Below are 12,380 nucleotides of genomic sequence, written 5' to 3' on the forward strand. Positions count from 1 at the left end.
GAAAGATACATAACTGAGAGAGAAATAAGCCGATACACTTTGTGCTATGCGCTGGAGAGGGCCACTGATTTTCCCCTGATGGCCCTGAGCTATATCTTGGTTGTACACATGGCTTCTTGGGATGAGAGTGAGCCCAACACAGTCAAATTAGGAGTACTGCAGAATACCTTTAAGCTCCCAGCACAACCTGGCTATTTTAGTAAACCTTTTCAGTGACAGGACTGCAAAATGGGCTGGGAGAACCCAGCAAAGACTATGACTGACCTGATAGTAAACGTCCTTAAATCATCAGTTTTTAAGTGACAGTGCTGTGACCCCTCTGTGTGTCCCTTTCTCCTGAATTTCTTAATTTCTGGCAGGCAGTACCTTTTCCTACATACATACAGTGCTCCCTTATCAACATCTGCTGACTTGAGCTGTCTGGAGACAATGTCTTTAATCACATTATGCTGGAGAAAGAAATTATTCAGAAGGAAAACAGATCCAAATCCGTTACACAGACAGTCTTTCTTGGTAATCTATCGAGGACAGAGGGTGACAACGTATCTGCGGAAACATTTACTGAACCCCTACCATGAGCAGCTTTTCTACATTGTGTCCCTTCATCTGCTGAATCATTTTTCTTCATATAGCACATACGGTCCGACTCCACTTTGCAGATGAGGAAACAGAGTCTTAAGCCAGGTGACTTGCCCAAGGCGACAGAGCTGACTCTAGAACCTGCCTGCCTTTCGCTAAAATACATGTCCCTGGACAGTGAGACTCTCGGCAAAAAAAAAAAAAACAAAAAACAAAAACCGCAGAGGGTTCTGAAGTCTGGCCTGTGCGCCCAAACCACAGCTGGAAATGAGTCCTACAGAATGTGTCAGGGTATGGCTGAAACCTGAAGACCTGGGGGACCACAACTGTTCTTCTCACCGGGCTCTGATCCATCTTGGGGGGAAAAAGGAAAAAAACAAAACAAAACAAAAACACACCACTGCTTGGTGCTTTGGTCTCTCCAAAGTGAGCCATGGGAAAAGATCCACTGCCTTGCACTCGGAAGAACGCCACAGCATAGCTGAAAGCCATTTGGAAACCAAAGAGCCATGCGATCGATCGCCTGGTCTAAAATTCATGTCATTCCAAAGTTAGGAGTTTCCGGTTAGTCAGCAACTGCATTACAAGGGACGGCCCTAACATCCTCGTCGGGTGCTGGGGAAGGAAAAGCAGGGGACGGGAGGAGCGGCAGCCTTACCAGCAGTAGTCCAACAGGTGCGGAGGCAGGACGGGGATGTACACGTGTTGCCAGAACATGGGGTACAGCATGGCGGCGGCCCCATGGATGCAGGCGGTCAGCTGTAACACAAGCAAATGAGAGCTTCAGAGCTACAAAATCCATGGGAGGCGATGCGCTCACTGGAGGTGAGCAATAAAATTCAGTACCTACTTCTCCACATTTTAAAAATTTTAAGTTACCTCAACCACTCAAATTCAAATTTAGCAAGAGCTTGCTTTTGCTTTTTTTTTTTTTTTTTTTAGGATTTTATTTATTTATTTGACAGAGAGAAAGATCACAAGGAGGCAGAGACACAGGCAGAGAGAGAGGAGAAAGCAGGCTCCCCGTGGAGCAGAGAGCCCAATGCGGGGCTCGATCCCAGAACCCTGAGATCATGACCCGAGCTGAAGTCAGAGGGTTAACCCAGTGAGCCAGCCAGGTGTCCCTTGAGCTTATTTTTCCTAAGAAAGCTTCCTCCCCACCCTGATTACAAAGCTAATGCAGGATGACAGTAGCGATTTTAGAAAATGGAAAAAGGGGCAGAAGAAAATAAGTCTTTCGCCACCTGAAGATAACTGGATGTTCTGGGGAATTACAAACAAAGCACTTTTATTCCCTTTTCTAATAAAATTAGGATTACTGTAAATACAGTGCTCATTTAAAAGAAGTCCATGTTTATTTGCTGGCGTTTCCCCACATCCTTAAATATTCCTAGAAAATATATCTTTTATCGACACTCAGTGAATTTCCCACAGTGTATTAACCAATCTCTCAACATCACGTTATATCATCCGATCATGTCAATAATTTTCAGACATGGTTCCTAGATGGAAGATTCAGAGATAACAACTGTAGTTTAAATATAATAAATGTATTAATATAATAAAGGATGGAGGCTCTTTACACTCCTGCAGCCATGCCCTTAGAACGTCTTCTCCACAGCTCACCGGGGCTAAGAACTGCAGTCAAGTTAGTAGCTTTGGAAGTGTATCTGTTTGGATTTTATTTTTATCCCTCCGATCATGTCTAAAGCTTAACAGCTGGTCATGTTTCTTGGTTCTATTTCATAGGTAAATGGTCTGCTCACATTCGTAGTTTACTGATGAGTATTAGTATTTTTTAAAAGTGATTTTATAAGTGAACACTAGATATTTACAAAGGATAGTAATGCTCTGTAATATTTCTGAAAATAACTTATCCTTCTATAATCTCCTTTTAATTTGGGGGCTGGGGAAGAGAAGGTTTAAATAATTTCACAGACAAATCTCATTCTTCACGATGGTTTCTACTGCTGCTATACTACAAACATCCTCCAAATCCTTGCCCAGCATTTAACTCTTTTTAATCCATCTGGAATTAATTTAGGTTTAAGGACAGAGGTGAGAATTTATTTTTTCCACATAGTTAATCAATTGCCCCAGCACTGTTTACTGATTAATCCTTCCTCTCCCTCTTCTTTTGACATGCCCCTATTTCATATTCCTTCTTTTTCTTAAGAGCTAGGCACATCATATCAGGATTTGATATAATTAAAAAACTAGGGACAGAGATATAATGGAATAAAATTGCTACAAAATTCAATATAGTGAAAGAAGGAAAAAAAAACCCAACACCTTTGGAGATAGGGCTATGAAGTGACAAAAGCCAACAACACATGTTTCTTTCTGCCTATTTTCCTTTAATGTTTCTTTGGTTTCTGGGAAGCCTGTTCCCATGAGGACTTTGCTTCTCTTGGAAGCTGTTAACTGGCCTTTGCTGACAGAAGGACATTTACGTGGCGAAAGAGTGACGTGCCAAGGCCCAGTTAAAAGAATCCCAGAGGTTAGTGTAACATGAACAGCTTTAAATTGGATATTCTGCTGATGTTTCCCAGTTGTGAGAGCTGTGTATGAAATCCACGGCTGCTACTTTCTTCCCTCTCCTTCTCCCTCCAGACCCTGTTCTTTAAATCAGGTACATGTCATGAACAGGGGCTGACCAGCAAGCTCTCAAGAGTTGTTCCCAGAGACTCTGCCAAGGCTGGTAGGTTTAATCCGTCCCTTCTCAACCCATTTCAGTAGGATTCCATATAAAGAAGTCTGTCATATTTTACATGACTCATCTCTTCAGGGTTAGAAGAGATGAAAAATCTTTGCTGGTGTTGAATGAGGAGAAAATGAACCAACTTCACTCCAGTGGCACCCTGAAGGGAGGCTGGAGGGTTACCCTGGCTTTGGGCCCCAATTCTTCCTGCCCATCTTTTAACTGGCTGCCAAATGACTCAGACTGAAGTGCAGGTCCCGTCACGTCCATCCTCCTCGGAAGTCTCTCGGGGCACGTGTGGAGCAGGAGTGTCTCCACCAGCTTCCGTCTAACTACAGAGCAGCATCTCTGGCCACAGTCTCTACTGCCTTCTCCAAGCTCATCCTTTGAATAAATCATTTCAGACTTGGGAGTAGCTAGGGACTCCTTACCCTGGTCTGTGCCCCTGGCAAACTCCTCCTCCTTTGGGTCTCTGTGAAAGCACTACTTTCCTCGCATGTCTCTTTTGGGCATAAAACCCCATCATTAATGGGACTATACCTGGTCTGCAAGTTTGTCCTCTCTCTGTAAAGTGATACCCTGCCTCTCTTCCTCTCCATGTTCTCAGTGGCACAGCACCTATTAAGTGCGAATCAATGCAACATTTCTTCCATAAATAAAAAATAATTCCTACTTACAATATATTCACAATATAAAGATAGTGGCCTGGCTTTTAACTATTGGACTAACATTTTCCTGAGTCTCACAGAGTGGGGTATATAACTCAAATTCCAAAACAATAATGGCAAGCTTAGACACACAAATATGCCACTTTTGGGAAATCATATTAATGGATTCCCTCCCTCTTTCTCTTTCTTTCCTTCAATAATATGTCTATTCTGTAACTCTACAACACATCAAATAAATAAGTAAAAGCATTTTAAAATCTCTAAGGTGCTGTACAAATATAAGATGTCCTCATCACATGAATTCATTTGTAATTCTCTTTGGGAAAGTCATTCAATAGAATGTTCCTGGTTGAGACAGAACTTGATTACTTCCCTCTTTTTAGCTTGAATTGGTTTGAGTCAAATCCTATTTCAAGCAATAAAGGGGCAGAGATCCTATCTCCAGACAATGTTCTTTTCATGCGTCCTTTCCCTCAAAAAGACCTAAAAGCTAAACACCAAGATTTTAAAATTACCTATCCCTTATAAAAATCAAACATTTTTAAAGGTGCTCAATCATCATGCTCATTGGGGGTTTCCTAAAAGCCAAATCTCTGTAATTGGAGTAAAATGCATTTATCCATTTGGTTAAGAAAACAAACAAACAAACAAACAAACAAACAAAAAAGAGAATTGTTTGGCTCTTTTCCAAAATGCAAAGTGGCAAAACGATGTATATCGTTATTTGGGAATAGTGGTGAGTCAACCACAAGAAAAGTGTTATGATTTATCTGTGCTTAATCAGAAATAATGCTATATCCCATAAATTATCATTAGCCACTTATTTTTAAAAACAATTCTAAGGCCAACTCCAGTTTTAAAAGAAGGCTTTTAAAGGCCTATGCTCATTCCTTACAGAGTACAAAATTTTAAAGTAATGAAAGTATACAATTTGGATTATAGTCAACAAAGGGGTATTGTGAGTATCTAATTGAAGTGCAAGTGGAAGAAAATGATCCCATCAAAATCTCACTCAGTGGGAGAATAGAAAGATAGTATGTGTAAAATTTGCCCAAAGTCATTAGTCACAATGAATATTCATCAGAAGCCAATTATCAATCCCATTTAATGACACCCCAAAAGATTTTGCCCTGAAGCAGCTGAATAGTCTTAAGACTCCAGACAAAACTAGACAAATTACACAGCCACCAGCCAGTCTAGCCAGGACACAGACTGTAAAGTAAACCACTGGTGGGTTTCTAGACGCACTTTTAGCCAATTCTGTCCTCAATTAAAGGTGCACAAGGTCAGTTCCATCTTGGAGCTTTCTGCATGGCTCCATTAGCTTTCTTTGAGGCAAAGGGGGAGAAAGAAAGAAGGCAACAGGGATAGGACAGGGAGAGGGACCAATGATAGAGCTGGAAAAATCACGAAGACACTGTGTGTGTGTGTGTGTGTGAATTTTTTCTTAGTTCAACGTAGCTCTCAAGATATAATGCCCAGATAGCCACAATCATAGATTCTAGTTCCTTGGCTGATTCCTAACGGCAGCTCTGCAGTTTAACATGAAGGAAAAGTAAGACTCTCCCCTTAAAACAAAACAAAAAACCGGGGCGCCTGCGTGGCTCAGTGGGTTAAAGTCTCTGCCTTCAGCTCAGGTCATGATCCCGGGGTCCTGGGATTGAGCCCCGCATTGGGCTCTCTGCTCAGCAGGGAACCTGCTTCCTCCTCTCTCTCTGCCTGCTTCTCTGCCTCCTCATGATCTCTGTCTGTCAAATAAATAAATAAAAATCTTTAAAAACAAAACAAAACAAAAAACAAAAACAAAACCCCAAGGAATCCCCACAGTATATGCTCCAGGCACCGTGTGAGGGGTTTAGGATTCTGAAAAGCATTGCTTAAGAAGTGTGCACGTTTACAAACATGTACACTCATCACCATACTTCACAGATGCAGAATCAGTCTCAAAGGTGAAATAACTTTGCCCACAGCCACACAGCTCATTGGTGACAGAACTAGGACTCACATCCAGGTCGGTCAGACTATAATGGCCACTGCGTTTCCACAATGCGTAAATTAACTAAAAACATTTTTGACTGCCTACCCTGTGCCTATACCCCATGCCGAGGAGCTTGAACTAGGTGACATACTGTTCCTACCAGCACAGCCAAATTATGCAGAAATACGTCTGCCTTGTTGTTAGATGACCAAATACCTGGTGTAAAATACCAAGTAACAGAAAATAATCATTTCTAAAACAAACACAGATCTGATCATTTCCTGGGGGTTAGTTACCCTTAACTGGGGTGCTGTATGGTCTTTAATCCACTGGCAATTCTAGACAAGGGCATAATGATTTTTGGTCAAGCGGGAAAGCTTACTCTCCAATCTGGCCCACCGATTTCAAAGTCTTGGCTTTCTGTCATTTTCCCTTTCATATACTTCCATGGAGTTGCCATTAAGTCTCTTTTTGATCTGAGCAAGCCGCTTCCTCTCCTGAGTCTCATTTTCACCTACAGGGAAAAGGAGGAGTAGGACCCCGTCATCTCTGTGCCCTCTTCCAGCTTTGACAATTTCTGATCTAGAGGAATTCCCATCCTTTGACGTGAAGAATGTGCCTCCTGTACCCCAGCTCACCTTCTTCAGCTACGCTAAGTATAAGTAAAACAGGGTCTGTCTCAAAGCTCGTCTTACTTTTTCAGCTCTGCAGTTACAGGGGCTAACCTGGAATGCCTGGGCTACCTTGGCTACCCCCATTAGCCGCTGCAGGCCTAACCCGAGACTGTGGAGGGCACAGCTTTCCCCAGTGCTTGGCCCCCAACATTCCGGGTATCTCAGAGGTAGATGATCTGAGGAGACCAGGGGGCATGAAACTAAAGATGTGAGCTCCTCAAGGACGCAGACCACGTTTGATTTCCCCTCCCTATCTCACTACGCTTGACACAGAGCAGGCGCTGGGCAATCGTTGGGGAATGTAAGAATGCCTCCAGCTTAACACCATGAGGAATGGGAGACAAGATTACCAGACAGTTAACAAATTGTAATTGCTTAAGAGATCACAATTAGAAGCTGTACATTTCTAAAAGGTATTGAGATTCCAAGTACTAAAGGAAAAATCAGATGGTCACAGTCATTCTTCACATCCTAGAACTCAGGATGCTGAAAGATCAAACTGACACCTGCTTCATCACAGGCTTAGTTCCAGGCAGGATTTCGCTTTCCCCTCTGAGGCCAAACACCAGGGAATTGATAAAAACAAAGAGTACAGAATGAATACCCGATTACTAGCTTTAAAGACAGGTCATTCTTAAGTCCACGCATTTCAACCATGAATCATCCTAAGTGAACAGTTGCAGAAAATGTTGTGTGTCCTGCAGAAGTTCTTAGGTCTCTCAGTTTGTGAACTAAATTCTTTTATTTGATTATAAACCGTGTTTATAATCATCAAGGAATAAACGGCTCATGATTCAAACAGTGTTGCTGATTTTGTTTTTGATTTTTACTTACTCTCAAATAGCAAACCCACTATGAGGCCAACAAAAAGGCTTTTTTTTTTTTTTTTTTTTTTTTTTTTTGCAGGGGCTACAAAAGTTAATCTACTTAACCCTTCCAAGGGTATGAGAAAAACCTTTTCATTATAAGTGGTTCAGCTCTGATCAAATTCTGTTTACTATATTTAGTGAGGGAAGAGTTGGCTTTTAAGAAACTATCAAAGATGCTTTAACAGAAAGACAATTTATAAAGCCTTAGAAATCAAAGACCTTCAGCTGGTCTAGACAGATGCCAGACATGTGCGTGGAAAGAAGGAAAAGAGCAAAGAATGTCCTGCTTTTCTTAGAAGCCAAAATGTAATGCTTCTTTAGTTTTGTTTTTCAGGGTTTTATTTTTGTTTTGTTTTGGTTTTTTTTGCGGGGGGGGGGGTGGACAATCTTTCTTCCCGTAGTTTCACTTAGTTGGATGGAACACATCCTACCTCTTGCTTCTCCACTATCCACTGGGGAGTCTACAGCCATACCACCCTGAACACAACTGATCTCGTCTGATCTTGGAAGCTAAGCAGAGTCGGGCCTGGTTAGTACTTGGATGGGAGACTATCCACTGGAGAAAGGGAAGAGAAAGGAAAAAAAATAAAATCTAGTGCACCAACATGGAGTTGAGCAGAGCGCCTTCCTCTAAGGGCGAGATCATCCAGTCAACAGGAAGCTTTCTCTGGAGATCACCTGCTTAAATCACTTCTCTCTTTTCTTTTTTAAAAAGCGACCTACTAGGTAAAGTAATTAGAGTAAGTTATTAGCCAGGGCAACAAGCTTTTGTGCCAAGATCTGACACTGCAAAGTATCAAAGCAACTAAAACTGCCAGAGAAAAGCTCTCGCTTCCAAAGCGGAGGCAGAAAGGATGGAATGGCACACTGTAATGTAAATAAGCCCACAGGACCGAGAGTGAGGGGAGAGAAGCCTTTTCTTTAAGATGAAAGCGAAAAAGGCAAAGTTACATTGAGATGGATAATTCATTTTAATACAGGGACAGCAAGGTGCTATCACTCCTCCTTTCTGTGCCTGTGACAGACACTATTAACTGTGGAGTCAGGACATGGCCTGAAGATTCTTCCGAACATGCAACCATTGTCAATGGATCCAAGTTGGCACTCAAAAAGAAATTTTTTTAAAAGATTTTATTTATTTGACAGAGAGAGAGAGAGATCACAAGTAGGCAGAGAGGCAGGCAGAGAGAGGGAGGGAAGCAGGCTCCCCGCTGAGCAGAGAGCCCAATGCAGGGCTTGATCCCAGGACCCTGGGATCATGACCAGAGCTGAACACAGAGGCTTAACCCACTGAGTCACCCAGGTGTCCCCTCAAAAAGAAATCTATCAGCCACCTCAAGTTCTGTGTAAGTGGATATTAATAGTTCTTTGGAAATATTTCTAAGATCATAATTTATGTTTAGCTAATTTACACTGCTGCTTTAATAAAGAATTGTATTCTTTAAAAGGAAAGACAGCATAGGAGTGCCTGTGTGGCGCAGTCGGGTTAAGTGCCCGACTCTTGGCATTGGCTCAGGTCAGGATGTCATGAGATTGAGCCCCGTGTCCAGCTCCGCGCTCAGCACCGAGTCTGCTTAAGACTCTCTCCCTCTCTTCTGACTCATCCCCCACTCCTGCACACACACTCTCTCTTTAAAAAAAATCTTAAAAATAGTAGCATAACTGAACATGGAATCATGAGAACCTATCTATCAGGTATCCAACCATACATGAAGAAACAGGAAACGGGGGCGCCTGGGTGGCTCAGTGGGTTAAGCCTCTGCCTTCGGCTCAGGTCATGATCTCAGGGTCCTGGGATAGAGCCCCACATGGGGCTCTCTGCTCAGCAGGGAGCCTGCTTCCTCCTCTCTCTCTGCCTGCCTTTCTGCCTACTTGTGATCTCTCTCTCTCTGTCAAACAAACAAAAATATAATTAAAAAAAAAAAAAGAAAGAAAGAAACAGGAAACATCAGGTGGTAGGACTCACTAGATTTGAAGGCATGGGGGCAGAAATCTTCCCTGTAGCATTTTTTCAGGCAAATTCAACCTTAGAAAATACCAGTAAATGCAGAAAAGATTGAAGTTATAACAAAGCCACCACCTTGACCACTTTGCTTCCTCTGCATTTACTACTGCAAGCACTGTTCCAAATGCTTCTATGTGTTTACTCACTTAATCTTCATAACAGCCCTGTAAGGTAGGTAACACTACTGTATCCACTCTACAGATGAGGAAACCAAGGTGACTACATATTTAAGGACCTCATACAAGGTCACAGAGCTAGTGGCAGAGCTAGGAGATGAATCCAGGGAGTCTAGCCCTGGAGTCTGTGTTCTTAGCTCACAGGAAACGGCCTCTGTGCTGGGATCTGTATTAATCGGACTATTACCGAGTATCCACTCTGTGTACAAGCCATGCCCTCAAGCAATTTAAAATAGAAAGATCAAAATGCAATCAACTTCAACACAAAGGCATTATGAAAGAGGGGGTATAATAGAGGTTCAACTGTGTTAGCACATAAAGAAGGAGTCATTAATTCTGCCTGGGGCAAGAATCAGGCCTGCTTCCTAGAGTGAGCGAGAGACATCAGAGCAGAGTCTGGAAGGATGAAGACAGGAAGCTGCTAGACTTCCTCTCCAGGAGCGTGGTCAGGTGGTAACACTGGGTCAAGTACACACAGCAACTTCTTAGGCCATTCAAACTCTATGCAGTCATGACCATGGAGACTTGAACAAGACATGACAATTTGGTCAACGACTGAGTGACTAATGAGAAGTGGGTGGGTGTGGAAAACCTCCTAGGAGTTGCCATGACTATCCTTTGTTGCCTGGATTCATTCACCACCTACCATCCACAGTCATACTAATCAGAACTTCACAACACTTCCAGGATCTCGATAGCCCTTTTGCTTCTGAAAGTCAAATCAGGGTTGACTGACCTTCAGAGTCAACTAACCTCTGCTGACCAAGCAGCGTGTGCCCAGCACTGGGCGATGTGCTTTCACGTCGACAACCCCTTAATACTTATCCCCATTTTTACACAAGAGGACAGAAAGATTCAAAAAAAATCAAGTAAGTTGCCCAAAGCCAGATGGTTAGGGAGGACTGAGCATAAAGGTAGGAAGTGAACAAAAGCATCCTGACTTAAAGTCTGGTACTCTCTCGCGTAGCCCTGCTGTCCTTCCTCTTGGGAAAAGATCACCAGCATGACTGGTTGAATCATCTAGCTGGCAGACCACAGAGCTATCAAGATAGCAAAAGAGAAAAAAATGTGAGTTTTCCTAAGATCTGTACCAACCTAACAGCACAGACTAATCTCACATCACGCTATGGTTCACCAAAGTGACCACACTTTCAGCCTACAGAAACCGCAGGAAATCATAAGTCCTTATTCTTGCTGACTTAGCACCTAGTAGGTGCTCAAATTTCTTTAATAAAATCCACATGACATCTGCCAACATGGGTGCCGTTAAGGGCTTTTCAAGCATATGAAGATATTGGTGACTTGCTTTTTGGTAGAGATTTGATTCCTGAGAGTCATATAAAAATAAGCTATAATCAGTCCTATAACCTAAAGAATATGCTATTTCACAAACTGACCACACCACTAAAATAATACGTAAGATTCTTGACCACATTCTCAGTGCAATGACTGAAAAGAACCATCACCTCGTTCTCTTTATATCCATGCATCCTGAATTACAACGGTGGACCGCATCAGCAACCAAAATTATTGACAGCTTACCCAGATTATACTTAGCTCTGCCTGATCCCCGGCTAGCCAGTGCCAAAATCAAAACTCTCCTAAAGAGAAACATGGAATCAAAGCATTTTTTAGTGCTAGCCTGCGGTCCTGTCTTCTAAACAAACTTAATCAGGCTCCATTATGTAGTCTCAAAATGAAAATTAGTCTAATGATGCAAAATAACAGTAATCAAAGAAGAAATAATTGTTTTTGTCTTACAGAACAGTTTATTCACTGTTTCTGAATCTGGGTGTAGATTAATCATTTAAGGAACCTTAAAAAAATAGACTTTTTGTGGTTTTCATGCTAGACCTTTTGAACCAGAAAGTCTGGAGGTGACACCCCCAAACTTGGATTTTTAACAAGTTCTCTGGGTCATCCTAACACAGACAGCCCATGGATCAGCGTTTGGGGATCACCAGCAGTCTGAATCCTGTGTCTAGTCCAAAACAGGTGCTTATTAATGCTCATTGAAGCAAAGGGAGCAGAAGCAGGAGAGGAAGAACAAGAACTAGTTAGGGATACCTTGGCTGGTTGAAATCACAATTTTCAAAATATTGCCAATTAAACTGTTGATGCTGTCTATATTACAGAGCCTCTATAACATCTCAAGGCTCTTCATTCTAGATGCAATCCAACACAAACAGGAGAAAACGAACTCACACATAATCAAATGAAGAACATCATTCAAAAAGCAGTTAACTGTATTTACACTCCCAAACCAGAGAAAAACGACGTAAGTCAAACCTTCCAGTCTTTTCTCCTATTTCCTGCCAATGGAAGTTCCTTTCATCTCTAAGTTTTTAATATTCTCTGAGCCACAATAAAATTTTAGGTGATGAAGATCAGAGAGGCTACCCTAGTTGAAAGTTTGAAAGTTTGGCTGCAGAGTCTGTCTCTCCCGCCCCTTCATTACATTTTGTTAAGGATTTCCCTCTTCACCAAGAGGATTAGTTTTCTTCTCACTTCTTTGAATACTCCTCTTGGGTTGTTAGTGTGAACTAGGTTAATCTCTCTTTTTTAACATATAAAAGATGAACAAACAAAATGTTCGATTTATTTTATTTTTTTTAAATAGAACACTAAATTTAGTCTTAGAATTCTCTGTTTGGTAAGTTTCCAGTTACAAGGTCTTGGCTTCCCTTGAGCACAGTTTGAAACAAAATAATGCAGTTTGTTCCTACGGCT

The 12,380-nt window shown here is 41.9% G+C and overlaps 1 protein-coding gene across 7 annotated transcripts in view; it reads right to left on the reverse strand.

Moving 5' to 3' along the window:
• The window catches only part of DENND1A (DENN domain containing 1A), a 496,671-nt gene that overhangs the window by 217,072 nt on the left and 267,219 nt on the right, over window positions 1-12,380 (reverse strand). For all 7 annotated transcript variants that reach the window (XM_032865818.1, XM_032865820.1, XM_032865816.1 and 4 more), the window contains one exon: window positions 1,238-1,338. In XM_032865818.1, coding sequence (XP_032721709.1) covers window positions 1,238-1,338 — 101 coding nt within the window. The remainder of the gene's footprint in view (window positions 1-1,237; window positions 1,339-12,380) is intronic.

Source organism: Lontra canadensis, unplaced genomic scaffold, assembly GCF_010015895.1.
Source record: "Lontra canadensis isolate GAN:19392208 unplaced genomic scaffold, GSC_riverotter_1.0 scaffold30, whole genome shotgun sequence".
Classification (NCBI taxonomy): domain Eukaryota; kingdom Metazoa; phylum Chordata; class Mammalia; order Carnivora; family Mustelidae; genus Lontra; species Lontra canadensis.